The sequence below is a fragment of the Myxocyprinus asiaticus genome, chromosome 30 (assembly GCF_019703515.2).
Source record: "Myxocyprinus asiaticus isolate MX2 ecotype Aquarium Trade chromosome 30, UBuf_Myxa_2, whole genome shotgun sequence".
Lineage (NCBI taxonomy): Eukaryota > Metazoa > Chordata > Actinopteri > Cypriniformes > Catostomidae > Myxocyprinus > Myxocyprinus asiaticus.
Genome location: NC_059373.1, coordinates 9,881,968 through 9,900,528, shown reverse-complemented (window position 1 = coordinate 9,900,528; position 18,561 = coordinate 9,881,968). Strand labels below are relative to the sequence as shown.

The following is an 18,561-nucleotide window of genomic DNA, read 5'->3' as shown; positions in this document are numbered from 1 at the left end:
TGAATCTATAAAACACTATTTCACAGTATTTACACTATTTAAACATTACTCAGTTCAGTTTAATGGAAATGTATCATACAATTAAAATGTGTTCATCTTAAAAATAGACAATGTGCTCCTCATACAACTGATGTGATATGTAACATATGATATGATTCTTAATATTCCGTCTTTATGTACAATTACATTTGGAAAATGTCTTACGGCACTACAAAGCCAAGATATTATGATTACATAAATTTGCTTTCAATTATACTGTACATATCGCTCAAATAATATTAACCTTTGTGCATCAATAAAAAAAAGTTACTCAGATGTCCTTAGAGGACAAAAATGTCTGTGTCAAAAAACTGCCATAAATAATATTATATATTAATATTATTTTCCACTTTCAATTAGTTACTTTTTTTAACCAACATCAGTCCTGATCATAACTACCAAATATTCATTCATTTTCAGGATTTTAACCCTTTAAATGCCAGTTTGTTTATATAATGCCACTGTTGTTTTATATGAAGAAAAAAAACACAAAAATTTATTATTTTCCATATACTAAATGCTGAGGGGGAAATTTTTGGGGGGGATTATCACAGTCTGGGATATGTCAGTGATTAGCAACAACACTGATTTTGATGCACTATTATTTTTTGTGCAGTGTCAGATTTAAAAAAAAAAAAAAAATCGCATTCAGGACCTTAGAGGACAAAATTATCTGTGTAACAAACTGCCATAAAAATATTATATATTAATATTATTTTCCACTTTCAGTGACTTAGATTTTTTAACCAACATCAGTCCTGATCATAACTACCAAATATTCATTCATTTTCAGGATTTTAACTCTTTAAATGTCAGTTTGTTTACATATTGCCACTGTTGTTGTTTTTTTACACACACACACACACACACACACACACTAATTTCTCAATACACACATACAAAACTCTGACATACATAACAACACACCCACACAATTTTAGCTGCATCATTTATTCAGTTGGCCTGCAGTGCTCTATAATGCAGCAAACAGAAAATAGGGAAAAAAGCATGTATTTGCTCCATAGAAACATGAGAAAAATGGCACCATCTGGTGGAAAATATAAAAAACATTCAATTTTGAAGCCAGGGCTCTGGAATGAAAGCATAATATAATAGAATTCATGATTTTATGCTTTAATGATACTGGGATCAAATATTGCAGATTTAATGGGTTTCAATGGGGACATTTTTGTCCTTAAGTTCCTAAGTGTAACTATTTTGTGTACACGGTGTATTATAGATGTATTATAGGAACTGAGGTTAAAATATCAGAATTCCCCCAAAAATACACACCTTTGGCAAAATGTATGCCGTTGGCATTAACACGGCCAAAATGATCGAAAAAACAAAAATGAAACAGACAAAAATGTCCCGAAGGTAGCACAAGGGTTAAACCATCGCATTCGCTATGACGTGGTTGGAGATCACATGTCGCGCGCTCTCATCCGCGCGCTGTATCAAGTTCGCGCGCTGTTGCTGCTTATCACAGTCCGTGACGTAAGGTTTAACAGTCGCTACCGTAAGTCATAGAAATATATACGCACATTCAAATATATAAGCTTAAATATTTCACAGTAAAATATAACTAATCTTATTTTACTTCTGGGTTTCCTAATTTACGATATATATTACATTTATTACGTTTTAAATCGGCAAAACTGGAAAATAACTGTCGTGAGGCGCTCGAGTCAAGGGTTTATACTACAGAACCGTCGGTATGACGGAGCCGCAGTTGCTCGTTTCATGTTTATTTCTGCTCTGGGGCTCGGCTGTTCTGTTACATCTCAAGACGTGTTTAATCCTTTCTAAGAAAATAAATCGCATCTGTTAAGGTACCATCATAACAGTGGTGTGCAAATACGCGTAACGCATCGTTGGTGTTGAAATATAGACCGTCATAGTCATTCTGTGGCAAGCGCTTTAGCTTGATCGGATTCATTCATTCGGTCCCATTGAATCGGACAAGTGTTCCTTCAGTTTACCAACTTCAGAAATAAGTAACGGCGTTTAAGGCACACAGTTAAATCAGTGTTCATGCCGGATTTTGAGCATTTCAGATTTTCTCACTCCAGAATGAATCCTGTATTGGGGGAGCATGTGTACCCGTTCCAGCAGAACCAGGTGACGGGCTTATCGGACTCTGCGTCCTCGGGCTATTGGACAGATTCGGTGTATGGCGCACCTGACACGGGCCTTTTCTTCGGCGAACACACGGGTGGTATCGGGCAAGAAGGCGTCACTGGGTTGGACCTGGGTGCTTTGCCTCCTTCAGGTACATCGTATCTGCACTTGGGTAACTATTTGCACCGGCGGTCTCCGTCACCTCCAGTCGCCACGGCCCTGCGAAACGACCTGGGCTCCAATATAAGCGTCCTCAAGACTCTGAATTTGCGCTTCCGCTGCTTTTTAGCCAAAGTGCATGAACTGGAACGCCGGAATAAAGTGTTGGAGAAGCAACTGCAACTAGCTTTGGATGACAGCAACGACAGTCGGGAGTGTGAGCACAATAAGAAGCCTTTAACTCGAGATGTTGGAGTTCAAACCGACTTTGTTGGGTTAATTCCTATAAGGCCAGACCTGATACCCGTTCAGAACGCAAATGACACCGCATGTCTGTCCGGAGGCTTGCTGTCACCTATATTAAATAGCACCATCCTGCCTCCCGAGTCCTATAGCAAAACAACCCTAAGAAACCTAACTCCAACAAGTCTGACGGACTGCAATTCCAATCTCACCCCAAACTTCCCCATCAGCCCGGTGTCACCTATTGATCCAGCACCAAAAACAATCAGCAATATTAACGGCAAATTTGTCAACACTGGGATTGGCTGTACCACCAATCCCCCATCTAGATTTCATCCTGGGTCGCTCTGGTACTATAAGAACACCCAGAGGTTCAGCACCGGGCGTGAGACGCGCGTCGCGGGTACAGGTGTGTCATCACGGGTGCCTCCTCCAGACGGGGTGGGTGTCCAAATTGACACAATCACTCCAGAGATCCGGGCCTTGTACAATGTGCTTGCCAAAGTGAAGAGGGAGAGAGACGAATACAAACGACGGTTAGTATATTTTCAACCTCATATTTTTGTAAATTAGGTTTAAAACATTTCAAACAGCAATTTTTATGCAAAGTGACTTTTACGCACGCACTATACTCCCATAGCCAGACACAAGGCTTCCTTTCAATTTATCTCAGTATAAGTCTGTGTAATGGGTCGTTAAGATATAATTTTATAAGGCAAATCATTTTCAAAATTGCATTTAGACTACGTTTTTAAGAGAAAATAAATTATATAAAAAAAAGTGACTTGGACCAAACTGCATATTTATATTGTGTCTTCTTATCTGAGAGGTGAGATTAGGCAGATTAACATCAGTGTATAACCTCTGAGTTAGCTGTAAGGGAATATATAGTACTGTAATCAAGATTTTGAAACCTGCAGGCCTCATAAAAGGCTGGCACAAGAGTTAAATGTCATATAAATGAGCCATTTTTAGATTTTTTATGATGGATGGGGTTGCATTGGATAAGTCTGAGGTGTAAATTTGTTTCTGTTTGCAAGCCAATAAAACAGATTTTTTATTCACTCAAGTGCATAAACATTGTGGAAAATACACAGTCCACTAATGTTCATGGAAGTGCTGTAGGATTAGGCTTATCATCCTTTGAGGGAGTAGTGTTTTGTAATTGTTCAATTATTAAAACTAAGTGTTTTGAGTCTGAGTGATTCTACTCCCCTTTCTATAATTTTTGAAGCTAGTTCATTATTAATTTAATTACTTAAAGAAATAGTTCATCCCAAAAAGAAAATTCTCTCATCATTTTCTCACCCTCGTTCCATCCCAGATGTATACGACTTTCTTTTTTCTGCTGAACACAAACAAAGATTTTAAGAATTTCTCAGCTCTGTAGGTCCATACAATACAAGTGAATGGGTACCAAACATTTTTGAAGCTCCAAAATGCACATAAAGTGGCATAAAAGTAATCCATACGACTCCAGTGGTTAAATCTGTCTTCAGAAGTGATATGATAGATGTGCATGAGAAACAGATTGATATTTAATTCCTTTTTTACTTTAAATTCTCCTCCCTGCCCAGTAGGTGGTGACATGCGCAAAGAGTGCGAATCGCCAAAAACAAAAGAAAAAGAATGTGAAAAGTGAAAGAAGCAATTTAAAGTAAAAATGGACTTACATATTGATCTGTTTCTCACCCTCACCTATCATATCGCTTCTGAATATATGGATTTAACCACAGGAGTCTTATGCAATACTTTTATGCTGATTTGATATGATTTTGAAGCTTCAAAATTTTGGTGCCCATTCACTTGCATTTTATGGACCAACAGAGCTGAGATATTCTTCTAAAAATCTTAATTTGTGTCCAGCAGAAGAAAGAAAGTCATACACATCTGGGATGGCATGAGGGTGAGTAAATGAGTAGAGAATTTTCATTTTGGGACAAACTATTGCTTTAAATACTTTAAATAAGTTTGTAGTCTGATACACTGTCTCTTTCTCTTTCACAGTGATGTAGATATGAAAAATGTATCTAAGGCTCAATATCATATTACATATTAGGATATTAAAGAACAGATGTGGATTAATGTATTAATACTATACAATATGAATAATTCTTATTGGTTTACTATATAATTATAATTTAGGCACAGTTTTAAAATGATACAAGACTACTGAGTAAAATAACCTGGAGGTGTTACAGTTAATACCTTGTGTAACCCCTCTTTCCCTCAACTCCCTCTCTCATTCTCCATCACTTTCTTTCCAACTTCAGCCACCTCCCCTCTGCGCCCCAGCATCTGCAATGCAGTGCTATATACTGAGTACTGCTACTGCCAGTGATGCCACTAGAGTATAATTCAACATTCTCTCTCTTACCCTCCTGTTCTGCTCCTCCAGACTGCAACCAGCTGCCGAATCCACAATTAAGCTCAACATTCAAACCCCATGTTTACATTTTTTGTTCTTTTATTGTATATTTTCCTCTCTGTTTTAGTGTCAAATGTATTGCATTAGTGAATTGTGCTCTGAAAGTGCTGAATCAGCTGTCTGGAAGTACAGTACATTGGTGAGCTTGGAGGAAAGTGGTGTGAATGTTATTTGAGTGTTACAGAAAATGTGGACATTAAAATAACACCTGAACTTACAGCTGCAGTAGTACTGCAGTAATGGACTACAATGAAAGGAGCAAGTAGGTGAACTGTCCTGCACTCCGTCTTAAGCAGTAGCATGCATTCCCTGGGCGTACAGCGTGGGACACGTTATGTAATGGTTTCTGCACAGAAAACAGATATACTACAATAGCAGACTGCTATCAACCCAAACTCTAGGGTCATCTTACATGAGATTTGATATCTTTAGCTGAGATTTACTTACTTTGGGCTAAGGGTAGCATTCTTATGTCGGGAAACACATAAGAAAGTGTTGAGTTTCATGTTTAAACTTTGCTTTCATAAAAATGTAAGGTTATGAGTGGGATTTCTGAATTAGATTCTTGCTTTTTGTCTTTTTAATTGACACAAAGACATTTTTTTTATGTGATTGTTGATTTGATTGTTCAGAAAAAGAATAACGATTAACAATTTTTGGAATTGAACCATAAAGTCGATGCTTGCATTCTTGAAGGTGACGCGTGTAATTTTTTCATTGTTAAAATACTTTCTTCTATCCCAGCTTAAAGGGATAGTTCACCCAAAAATGACTATTCTCTCATCATTTACTCACCCTCATGCCATGACTTTCTTTATTCTGCAGAACGTAAATTACAATTTTTAGAAGAATATTTCAGCTCTGTAGGTCCACACAATGCAAGTGAATGGGTGCCAACATTTTGACGCTCCAAAAAGCACATAAGGCAGCTTAAAAGTAATCAGTATGAATCCATATCTTCCGAAGTGATATGACAGGTGTGGGTGAGAAACAGATCAATATTTAAGGCCTTTTTTGCTAGAAATTCTTCTCCCTGTCCAGTAGGGGGCGATATGCATGAGGAATGTGAATCACCAAAAACACAAGAAGAAGAATGTGAAAGTTAAAGTGGAGATTGACTGAACAGGGAGGAGAATTATAGTTAAAAAAGGACTTAAATATTGATCTGTTTCTTACCCACAACTATCATATCACTTCAGAAGACATTGATTTAACCACTGGAGTCTTATGGATTACTTTTATGCTGATTTGTGTGATTTTTGGAGCTTAACATTTTTGGCACCCATTCACTTGCATTATATGGATCAGAGCTGAGAAATTCTTTTAAAAATCTTAACTTGAGTTCAGCAGATGACAAAGTCATACACATCTGGGATGGCATAAGGAGGAGTAAATGATGAGAGAATTTTCATTTTTGGGTGAACTGTTCCTTTAATATGCAGAGATAACTGTAATTAAGCCATTTGTTTGTTGATTCCCCCCAAAAGTGTAACACCTTGGCTCCGTGGTGCAATCAAAACATTGATCATTTTTTTTGAGCATCCCTACAAGTCCAAAACAACTTTGGCTCAAACAATGGTGTGAATTTGGGGCTAGATAATGTTTTCTGACCAATGGCAGACTGTAGCCTAGTTTCCATCCACTTTGCGCACTATTTTGTTATCGACAAAGTGAAAATGCGTAAAAAAAAAAAGTTTGGGAAATTTGCCGTCTTCTGCCTGTTTCCATTCAAATGGCCTTTTATCGATAAAAATGGTGTGCATGATGACGTCATGCCTAAAAAAAACACTTTGTCGTATATGCTGTGTGCACAGCTATTAAAGAAAAAATGATGTGGTGTAATATCAGGGTTTATATTTGATACATTCCTGATATTGAATAGGCTATTTTGAACAATCATCTAATCTAAAGCATTGCCATCACAACTGCATTATGTCCCTCAACTTTTAACGACCAACTGAATTTGATTGTATCTAAAATTAATTTTAGTGTCATAATGCAATTTACATTTTCTGAAGAAGCTCAGCAAATGCGATCCAAGGTAAAGAGGGTTAGATTTAAAATATTTAAAAGTTTTAAAATGTTCAAAAGCTCGTTTTCTGAAAGTGAACACATTGGACAAATAGTTTTATCTAGTCTTGAAAAAAGTGCAGAACATTCTGAGAATGTCATTCAGCCGACTTTTTTCGTCTACAGAACAAGGTAAAGCTAATTTAAGTTTGTGTAAGAAAAGGCATACATAGGTCTAAAAATATATATTTTTTCGTTTGGTAATTACTTTTTTTAATTTAATGCTTTTTTAGTTTGGTGATATATTTAATTTAATACAGGGAATGTTGCTGGCATTTGTTCAAAAGCTAAACAATAATTTAATATAGTTGGCCTATATGTTAGTGTTCCAACAAAGCACACTGATGTTTTTCTCTTAGTATTGTGTATTTATTTTTTAATTTAAAACATCTTTGTGCATAGAAATATGTTTTTTGTATTGTGGGCTAATTCCAAGACTGCTGTCTATTATTTTGAATGGTGTGTAAAAGCAAGTTTAATAAATAAACGGATGGCTACCACAATTAAATTAAGTGCACTTGTCGATGTTCATGATACGAGATATTTGTGTTGGCACTTCTGGAAGTGTCATGCTTGCAGCATCGGATCTATATGCCGTTAAGGTCAATCCATAATCACGTACAATGAATTGGCTTTTGTGGATGTATTCCTTGTCATCATGATTAACACAGGCTAACGATTGGGGTAAATTCTGTCACGTGACATTATATTTTTGCGTTAATGTCAATTTTCTCGACAAAAAGTGTTTCCAAACCAGGTTTTCGCGACATTTGAAGTATCGACATAGTTTATGCGCTAGAGTTAAATGGAAAAATATTATGTCGACGCTTGTGAAATTTTAGCGATAGTTTGCATTTCCATCAGCTTTATTTTGATGCGCTAAAACTTTTTTTAGCAAAAAATCCTTATATGGAAACATAGTTTGTGAGAGTGTTTTGGAAACTTGTTTGGAAACAGTCATAATTTGATTCAATTACATTTGGTTATGCCACAGAAATTACACGCTTTATATTTAACTGTAAGTGTATTTTCAATCCATTAAGTTTAAAAGGTACCAGATGATGTTTGCAGCTTTGGACAAAGGAGACTTGCTAAATCAGGGTGTATATGATTCCGTTTCATGGTTCAGACAACTCTCTGGTCTTAATGAACAAATCCTTATTTTGTAGATGGGAAGAAGAATACACAATGAGGGTGGATCTACAGGAAAAGATTGCAGAGCTTGAAGAGGTAAAACAAAAATAACTATGCTATCACATTATTGTTGCCTTTTCCACTGTTTTCACGTACTACATTTGATAACACATTTGTGTGTGTATTACAGGACCTGCAGGAGAGCGAGGTGTGTCAGGATGAGCTGTCTCTCAGGGTTAAGCAGCTTAAAGCAGAGCTGGTTCTTTTCAAAGGTCTCATGAGTAATGTGAGTTAATGACAATGTTCATTTGACCTTTTTTGAACTTTAATAGATAGTCAATATTAAACACACTGCGAATGGTTATTGCACTAGAACCATTGCGGAGCACAATTAATGCTGAATTCACCCTTTTGCCACACTGACAAATGTCTATGCGAGTAATTTATCCTTCTTGCTTATCCACTTTGTTTAAATATATCTTGTCTGTTTTGCATGTCCTCTCTCCTCTAGAATCACTCAGATTTGGACAGTAAGATCCAGGAGAAGGCCATGAAAGTGGACATGGACATCTGTCGCAGGATCGACATCACAGCCCGCCTGTGTGATGTAGCTCAGCAGAGAAACTGCGAGGATATGATTCAAATCTTCCAGGTCTTGCAGTGTTGTTATTTGTCTGCAGTTACATCAGTTAGTCTTCTTATTTATTTTTTTTCCCCTTCAATTTTATGGGCATTTATTTAAAATCCTTTAGCTCTTGCATGTTCCTCTCAAGCTTTAGAGCACTTTACCATAGTCTTTTAAGAAGGTTTAAATGTAAAATTTTCTGAACACCCTCATTGTAGAAATCAGTGGTGTTTCAGAGACAGCTGCTCTCGCTCTGCTGTTTAAGCAGATTACACAGAAGTTGCAAGCTGAAGCTAGTAGTGATAGTTCATCCAGATATTAGGCAGAATTTTAAAGACTGACATCCTCAGTCATCATTTACATTCATTGCATCTTTTTCATACAGTGAAAGTAAATGGGGGCTGAGTCTGTCAGTCCCTAACATTCTGCCTAACATCTCCATTTGAGTTCCATGGAAAAAAGAGTCATACAGGTTTGGAACAATATGAAGGTGAGTAAATGATGACGGAACTTTCTTTTTTTTTTTTTTTTTGGGTAAAGACGAATAAAAGAATAGATTGCAGTCTTTAAATGTATCCATCTCAACCATTTATTTCAATGAATTAGTAGCAGAAAGTTTGATTTATATAGTAACGCAGAGATAGAAATTCAACCTTGTAGGGGAGCAAGCACATTTTTTTAATACATAGACATACAGTTGAAGTTAGAAGTTTACATACACTTAGGTTGAAGTCATGAAAACTCATTTTTTAACCACTCCACAGATTTCATATTAGCAAACTATAGTTTTGGCAAGTCGTTTAGGACATCTACTTTGTGGATGACACAAGTAATTTTTCCAACAATTGTTTACAGACAGATTGTTTCACTTGTAATTGACTATATATCAATTCCAGTGGGTCAGAAGTTTATATACACTAAGTTAACTGTGCTTTAAGCAGATTGGAAAATTCCAGAAAATGATGTCAAGCCTTTAGGTAATTAGCCAATTAGCTTCTGATAGGCTAATTGGAGTCAGTTGGAGGTGTACCTGCGAATGTATTTTAAACTCAGTGCCTCTTTGCTTGTCATCATGGGAAAATCAAAAGAAATCAGCCAAGACCTCAGAAAAACAAATTGTGGACCTCCACAGGTATGGTTCATCCTTGGGAGCAATTTCCAAATGCCGGAAGGTACCACGTTCATCTGTATAAACAACTGTACGCAAGTATAAACACCATGGGACCACGCAGCCATTATACCGCTCAGGAAGGAGACGCATTCTGTCTCCTAGAGATGAACGTAGTGCAAAAAGTGCAAATCAATCACAGAACAACATCAAAGGACCTTGTGAAGATGCTGGAGGAAACAGGTAGACAAGTATCTATATCCACAGTAAAACGTGTCCTATATTGATATAACCTGAAAGGCTGCTCAGCAAGGAAGAAGCCACTGCTCCAAAACTGCAATAAACATGCCATACTATAGTTTGCAAGTGCACATGGGGACAAAGATCTTACTTTTTGGAGAAATGTCCTCTGGTCTGAAAAAACAAATATTTAATTGTTTGGCCATAATGACCATCATTATGTTTGGAGGAAAAAGGGTGAGGCTTGCAAGCCGAAGAACACCATCCCAACCATGAAGCATGGGGTTGGCAGCGTCATGTTGTGGGGGTGCTTTGCTGCAGGAGGGACTGGTGCACTTCACAAAATAGATGGCATCATGAGGAAGGAAAATTATGTGGATATATTGAAGCAAATTCTCAAGACATCAGCCAAGAAGTTAAAGATCGGTCGCAAATGGGTCTTCCATATAGACAACGACCCCAAGCAAACCTCCAAAGTTGTGGCAAAATTGCTTAAGGACAACAAAGTTCAGGTATTGGAGTGGCCATCACAAAGCCCTGACCTCAATCCGATAGAAAATTTGTGGGCAGAACTGTGTGCGAGCAAGGAGGCCTACAAACCTGACTCCGTTACACCAGTTCTGTCTGGAGGAATGGGCCAAAATTCCAGCAACTTATTGTGAGAAGCTTGTGGAATGCTACCCAAAATGTTTGACCCAAGTTAAACAATTTAAAGGCAATGCTACCAAACACTAACAAAGTGTATGTAAACTTCTGACCCACTGGGAATGTGATAAAATAAATAAAAGCTGAAATAAATCATTCTCTCTACTATTATTCTGACATTACACATTCTTAAAATTAAGTAGTGATCCAAACTGAGCTAAGACAAGGAATGTTTTCTACGATTAAATGTCAGGAATTGTGAAAAACTGAGTTTAAATGTATTTGGCTAAGGTGTATGTAAACTTCTGACTTCCAACTCTACATCATCTTCCTTGTGTTCTCTAATAGCAAGTAGCCACACCTCCCTCAACCTTGACTCGCTGTTCTCGAATACCAGCACCACAGACAACCAGAGGGAACGAGAGTGATGAACCAATAAGCATCTCCGAGAGCGAGGAGAGCAGAAATAAGGAGGCAGAGCTGTGTGGCTCGGCAGCCAGTCAGATCAATGAGGAAATGCAGAGGATGCTCAACCAGTTGTAAGTGCCAAAACTGAACATTTGAAATTTAATAGAATGCCATAGAAGATAATAAAGTAGTGAGTATTTGCACTAGGTGTCAATAGCACCTGCCACACAGCGTGGCTTTTTGCACTTCAATAGTCTGGTGGAAACACAGAAATAAAAAATAAAAAACTGCATTTCTAATGTTGCTGCAGTAGCATGGGGTGTAAAAATGGTGTAGATGTGCTTTTTTCGTGCGGACGACACTGCCTTTTGTCCCACTTTTTCCCATCCTGTGTCCTGTCTCCACTATTCAAATTTCCTTTACTACTTTTAATAAATTGCAAATAACCATTGTGTTACTACAGTAATGTAGTATTAATATAGTTACCATGTTTAATTTTGTGGTTACTATAATTTTAATTCAAAATATCAATATGGTGACACTATGGTAGTAAAATCATGGTTAATTGTTATTTTTAAGGTACTGTTAGGGTTTTGTTTAGGGGTAGGGGTTGGTGCGGGATGTCTGTGGGACTCTAAATAAACGCAAGAAACACACTGCAGTGAATTGGTGCAAAAAATATATTTTTTGATGTTGCTATTTGCACTAGCTTCTGCCAAATAATAAACTTGAGATATGATTGTTGTTTACTCAAACATAATAAATGAATTCTTAAGGAGTTTGATAACATGCAAAACAACGAAATAAATATTGCAATCGTACAATTTGATTATAATGCAGACTCTGGGCTTTCAAATAAATTCAGAACTCATTCAGTCATGATAATGTGTTTGTTCTTTGATGTTTGTGTCACAGGCGTGAGAGTGAGTTTGAAGATGACTGTGATAGTCTTGCATGGGAAGAGACTGAGGAAACTCTGTTACTCTGGGAGGATTTTCCAGGATGTACCTTCAGCATTGAGACTCAAGGGGAGGTACATCCCTATTTAAATCATTTTTGCTCCCATGGGAAATGAAATTTATTTGATAAATTTGTACATTTAGAGGATCCAATTAATGCTGAAAGAGAGACAAATACCCATTTAAACACCTGACCATACCGAGGTGTTTTTAAATGGGGTCATACAAGCGTGATAAAGTGCTGATACTAAAACTAACATGGGTTGGAGGTTTTTGAGCTCATCAGTTCTGGTTAAAAAGGCAAATGAAAAATGCTGTGTTGCCATTTTGAACTGAATTAATGTTTCATCTAGATGTTTTGCTGTGAAATATTTTCATCATTTTGAGAAAGAATCCATATAAAAAATAAGTTTTTTTTTTTTCGCTTTTGTTAATTCACAGTCCCTCACACAGCAAGAGGAGTCCATAGAGAAAGTGATAAAGGACACGGAGTCTCTTTTCAAGTCCCGTGAGAAGGAATATCAAGACACCATAGACCAAATCGAGGTAAAGTGTGTGTTGTGTATACACTTCTGCATTTAATGAATATTTTGAGTTCAGTACAAATGAAGCTCAATCGAGAGCATTTGTTGCATAATGTTGATTACCACAAAATTAATTTTGACTCATCCCTCCTTTTCTATAAAAAAGACACTTGCAAAAACAATTGAATTGAAAACAAGTGAATTAGGGCCAATCCATAAACGTTAAAATACTCGCTGTTTCAAAAGTATTGACACAAGACATAAACAATATGCATCTTAACATGATTTTAGTGTGATAAAATTGCTTACTAAAGGCCAAAGTATACTTGCTGCGTCCGCATTGCTGATCACTCCACGCACAGTATGCATGACGTAAATGTTGTCATAATCTAGTCCGTGTGGATTGACTCCATGCCAGCCAGATTTTCTAGACTCACATACACGTGGTCAGCTAGGTGCAAGCCTCTCTGGAACATGCAAAAACTAAGTATACCTGGGCCATAACCTTTTCTGTGTAAAGCTATATCCAATTTTAAAATGTCTTTGTCATGACAACATAACGCTGTTAATCCTAAAATGACCGTAAAACGACAGTTTATACAAATGTACAGCTCAAATAATAAAGAAGAATTCATGTAAGTTTTGTAAACTTTACATTTCTGTCTTTAATCCCTCCAACAATTGGTCTCACTGTAACCTAAATTTTAGCACTTTTTAAAGAAAAGGAGGTGAAATTATTTTTTGTGGTAATCAACATTATGCCACACAAATGCTGTTGATTGAATTTAACTGGTATTTAACCCTGAATATTCCTTTAAGCTGGTTTTAACTCTGCCAAGGATGTTATAGCATTTTAGCAAGAAGAGCCAAAAACATTGAGAGGTTTGATATGATATACTGCATGATCTTTAAAAAGATGCCTCTGCTAAAGAATAAAATGGCTTGCTATAAAGTGAGCTTAGATAAAAGCATCTGCAGACTAAAATGTTCAGGTTTCCCAAACACTCCCTCTGTCTTTCATTGGGCATTCGGTATTTGTCTGTTTCTGTAGCTGGAGTTGGCGACAGCTAAGTCAGATATGAACAGGCATTTACGTGAGTATATGGAAATGTGCAGCATGAAAAGAGGGCTGGATGTTCAGATGGAGACCTGCAGACAGTTAATTACTCACAGTGGAGACAGGTACACACACACACAGCACAGTCCTCAAAGCATGGTGTAATGTCACAATGTTTTCACTCATTACGTCTATATTCCTAATTTCTTATACAGAAAGTCCCCTCTTCTCATTTCGGTTGCTGTGGAGGAGGGAGAGAATGCAGAGAGGGAGAAGAAGAAAGCAACTTCTGTGGCAAATTCTGACAGCACTGAACCGTATTATGACATGCAATCAAAGTCTGCTGTCCCGGACCAAAAATTGAAAACGTCTTGAGAGCCTTTTTATCCTTCTAGCCTTGCAGTAATAGCTGTAAAATTTAAAGATATGGCCGTTATAATTTCATAATTGAGAATGTGATACTGCTACAAGCCTCCACATTATGGAGATTATAGTTAGCCTGTGAAAGGCAAGTAATCTTGTGTGGTTTCACTAGTGCCCTCTTTTGGAATACATCATTAATATACAGTACTGTGCAAAAGTCTTAGACACATAAGATGTTTAAAAAAAAAAAAACCATTTGTCTTAAAATAGTTATTTATATCTTCAGCTTTAGTGTGTCATTAGGAAATATCAATTTTAGGCTCCCAAACATTAATTTTGCAAATAGAATAGAATAGAAGAACAGGGAGCCCTGCAACAGATGGCATGACCCCCACAGTGCCCACCACTGAACATCGAGTTAGTCTGGGATTTCATGAAAAGACAGAAGCAATTGAGACAGCCTAAACAGATAGAAGAACTGTGTCGAATTCACCAAGAAGCTTTGAACATCCTGTCTGTCAACAACCAAGAAAAAGGTGTCCAGGTGTACCTAGGAGAATTGGTGCTGTTTTGAAGGCAAAGTTGGTCACCGAATATTGATTTAGCTTTTTTTATGTTTACTGGACTTTTTATGACGTTAATTGATGAATGAAAACTATTTATGGCATTATTTTTGAAGACATCCTTACTATGCTACATTTTTCAGAAGTGCCTAAAACTTTTGCACAGTACTGTACCTTAAAGGGATAGTTCCCTTCTGAGTAGTCATCATTAGTAAACGACATGAAAGTGAGTAATGATGATTCATTACGACTAATGAGAATGACATGAGAGTAAGTAATGATGATTTGGGTGAAATATTCCTTTTAAACAAAAGCTAATTTTGCACTTTCTCTACATAGAACATTATAAAATTTGGACCAAAAACATAACGGCTGATGTGGCATCAAAATTTCAAGACCCCATTTACACCTGGTATTAAGATGTGTCTGCATGGTCATACGAGACACATCACTGTTTACACCTGGTCGCTTAAATGCATCACCTGTGACCCATTGTGTCCGGATTTTGAGGGGAGGGTCTCTGATTTCATGATGACATACATCAGTCACTATGTCAGTGTGTTACTGCATGATAATAAACCACAAACAGTCATAAAAGACAAAGAAAGCATGAATAAAACCGGTGCTGTTTCTCCCAGATGCAGCTAAATTTAATCTAAGCACAAACGCAACATTACAAGCAGAATTCTCTGTTATTTTAATGGAGTACCTGTATTAAAAGCACTTCAGATGTTCATCATTCTCATTTGTGTCCCTGCATGTTGATATCAGTTACACTAAAGAAGATCCGTGAAGTTCTCGTGCTTGTGTATCTATTCACTATTTCAAATTTTCCTTTCGGACGGTAATTTTTTTTTTACTGCTGCTTGCAACTGTTAAAGATTAAAATCTTGTTTAAGAGCAGTGGTTGATTGACAGGTCGGGGGTGGTGCTTCACTGCTGTCTGGGACGCATACAGGACGGATTAGCATTTACACCTAAAATTCATTGTGGTCACGAGAGTTTTTGACTACCCTCATATGTTTTTTGTGATACGATCACAAAATGTTTTACACACCGTTTATGCCTGTATTTAACGCTGACCACTCGTGGTTGGATGACCTGAAACGCATCTTAATACTAAGTGAATATGGGGTCCAAAACATAATTTCATTAAAAGTTTACTCAATTCCAGAATTTAATGGGGTTCATTTTGGGACCAGTAGGTATATAATACTTTGACTAAGCACTTTAACAGGACATTTTTGCTTTTATTTACTTATTTTATTGATCTATGTTGAAATTGGTGTTGCGGATAAAGGCCAGTGCCAAGTTGCAACAAGTTGACTTAAGTTCCTCCTTTAGTTATGAATACCTTAGTAATAATTGTAAGGGTATTTTTACCTGATTACAAGGTTTTCTTTAGGGGTTTGTTGCAACTGGCTGCAGATTACTTGACATTGGTCTTGTTAATTGATTGTTAACTAGTGTTTCTAGTTTGAATTTTGTTTTTTCTTCCCTTTTTCTCCCCAATTTGGAATGCCCAATTCCCAATTTGCTCTAAGTCCTCGTGGTGGCGTAGTGACTCGCCTCAATCCAGGTGGCGTAGGACGAATCTCAGTTGCCTCCACATCTGAGACTGTCAATCCGCGCATATTATCACGTGGCTTGTTGAGCACGTTACCGTGGAGACATAGCGCGTGTGGAGGCTTCACACTATTCTCCACGGCATCCACGCACAACTCACCCCATGTGACTCTACCCTCCCTAGCAACCGGGCCAATTTGGTTGCTTAGGAGACCTGGATGGAGTCACTCAGCATGCTCTGGATTCGAACTCGTGACTCCAGGGGTGGTAGTCAGCGTCAGTTTGAATTGTCTTAATATTTAGCATTGCTTCATTATACATTGAAAAATGTATTTCTTGTTCCTGCAGTGAATCCCTTTAGCAATTCTTTTAAATTAGTAAATTAAGTTGCTCAAATGAAGTTCAGGAGATTAACTCTGTGAGGGCCAGGGTTACAAAAACAGTTAACAATGGTCATTGGTAGTTTGCATTTGGCTCAAAAGTCAGTATAAAAAAAACACCCAAATCAAATTGATTGGTTAGGTCAAACAAGTCAATATGCAGTGAGTCATTATGCACTTATGCATAAGTGATGACCGATCATGTTAAGTGCTGCTGAGAGCAATGCATTCCAAACTATTTCACTCCTCTGCACTGATGTTCTGCTAAGCTCTCTAAAGTGACCATTCATTCATTGTGTATTGTTTTGGAATATACAGAGGGGAAACTGTTAGGAGATTTGTTTTTATTGATTAAAAAAAAGGAATTCTCAATAGCATCTTCACTATTTTAGCCAAAGAGTTCTACACTTTTGAACAGTTTTAGGCCACTTTCACACGAATACATTTTTGTTTAAAAAAATCCATTGATTTTGCTGCATTTACGCCTCTCATCCACACCTGACATCTCTCGACCGAAAATGGACACTTTTGAAAATGCTCTCTAGTATCACATACTTTGGAAAAAGATGACGTTAGAAAACTGAAAACATTAAACGAAAACTGATTAGTGTGGACGTGGATTAACGAAAAAAGAAATCTTTCAAAAACAAAATGTGTTTCAAATTAACCATAAATAACAGACATTAATCCCAGGGTAATCCCAAAGAAAAAATAAACACTGATGAAATTTATTTCAATAAAAGCAAATTGAGTCAATTTCCTGATTTATGATAGGATAGTAATGTTTTAACAAAGGCACAAACCTATATTGTCTTTAGTTTTGCTTTATCTTGTGTAAGGTGCATAAAGTTTTATACAGTTAAAGAGGTAGTGTGGAACATTTTTTAGTATTTAAAATTTCTTTTAATTTTCCTCTGGTAATAATGATATTGTGTGGGTCTAAGCCATTTGGCATGATAAAACCAAACCAATGACAAATTATCAGAAAGTGTCCCACTTTACCTGTATATACCCTATTTAGTTTCTATATTAAGAAAATTATCTGTGTATTATTCACAATTACTGCAAAAACAAACCAATGAAAATCTCAGTTATAAACAAATGTATATATCAAGGTGCCTGACAGAATTTAGAGGCCTAAATTTGGATTTAGAGTTGCAGGAAAATCTGTTGCATTGATACTTGAAAACTATTGCTAAGGTTCACGTCTGAGTTTCACATTTACAACACTCATCTTTAGTCATTAATAATGACTATCTGTCTGCTTAAAACTCTTTAATATCACTAGCAACAGTTAATAGTTGTGATAGTTCTTGCAGATGTAAACCATGGAAACAAAAGAGCTTCTTCTATAAAAATCATCATACAGTTAATCCATGCTAACTCATGCAGCAATGTTCTTTTTGTTTACGTGAATGTTTTATATGAACTGCAGTGTACAAAAACTAACAATCTGAGGTCATGGTCTTCCTTTGTAATATCTGGTGTTACAAAAATGAGCAGTTAACAGCTGGTAAATGCAAAAGAGAAAAAATGTGTAATTTACAGTAGTCATTTTACAATGAAATGACAAGGGAATGAAATTGCATTACCCTGTTGCACTGGAACAAATTTGTTGATCAAATGTTTGATGCCACTGGTAAAGACTTCTAGACTGTGCGGATGGATTAATGTTATTGTGTAATAGACCACTATTTACTAATAGTACTAAACAAATCATAAATAAAACTGTTGGAGCCATTATCAGATATTTGAAAAATTACATTGTAAAGATGTCAGAAACTAGAAAATGAAAAACTTGTGTACAGAGATGCTAAGAAGGACTAACTGAAAATAAATTATTTTATTGAAAACGATGCATATTCGTTGGTCTTATTTGCATCAAGTAATTTATCTCACTGTAATTATTCTCAGTTAAGCATTTTAAAG

The 18,561-nt window shown here is 36.7% G+C and overlaps 1 protein-coding gene across 1 annotated transcript; it reads left to right on the top strand.

Annotated features, from left to right (window-relative positions):
• The first annotated feature begins 1,542 nt into the window (after positions 1-1,542).
• LOC127421558 (intermediate filament family orphan 2-like) lies at positions 1,543-18,483 on the top strand. Its single transcript, XM_051664685.1, has 9 exons — positions 1,543-3,098; positions 8,230-8,290; positions 8,385-8,480; positions 8,706-8,846; positions 11,161-11,351; positions 12,136-12,253; positions 12,621-12,725; positions 13,755-13,885; positions 13,976-18,483. The coding sequence occupies exons 1-9, from the start codon at positions 2,074-2,076 to the stop codon at positions 14,133-14,135; spliced, it is 2,028 nt and encodes a 675-aa protein (XP_051520645.1). The 5' UTR covers positions 1,543-2,073; the 3' UTR covers positions 14,136-18,483.
• The last annotated feature ends 78 nt before the right edge of the window (positions 18,484-18,561 follow it).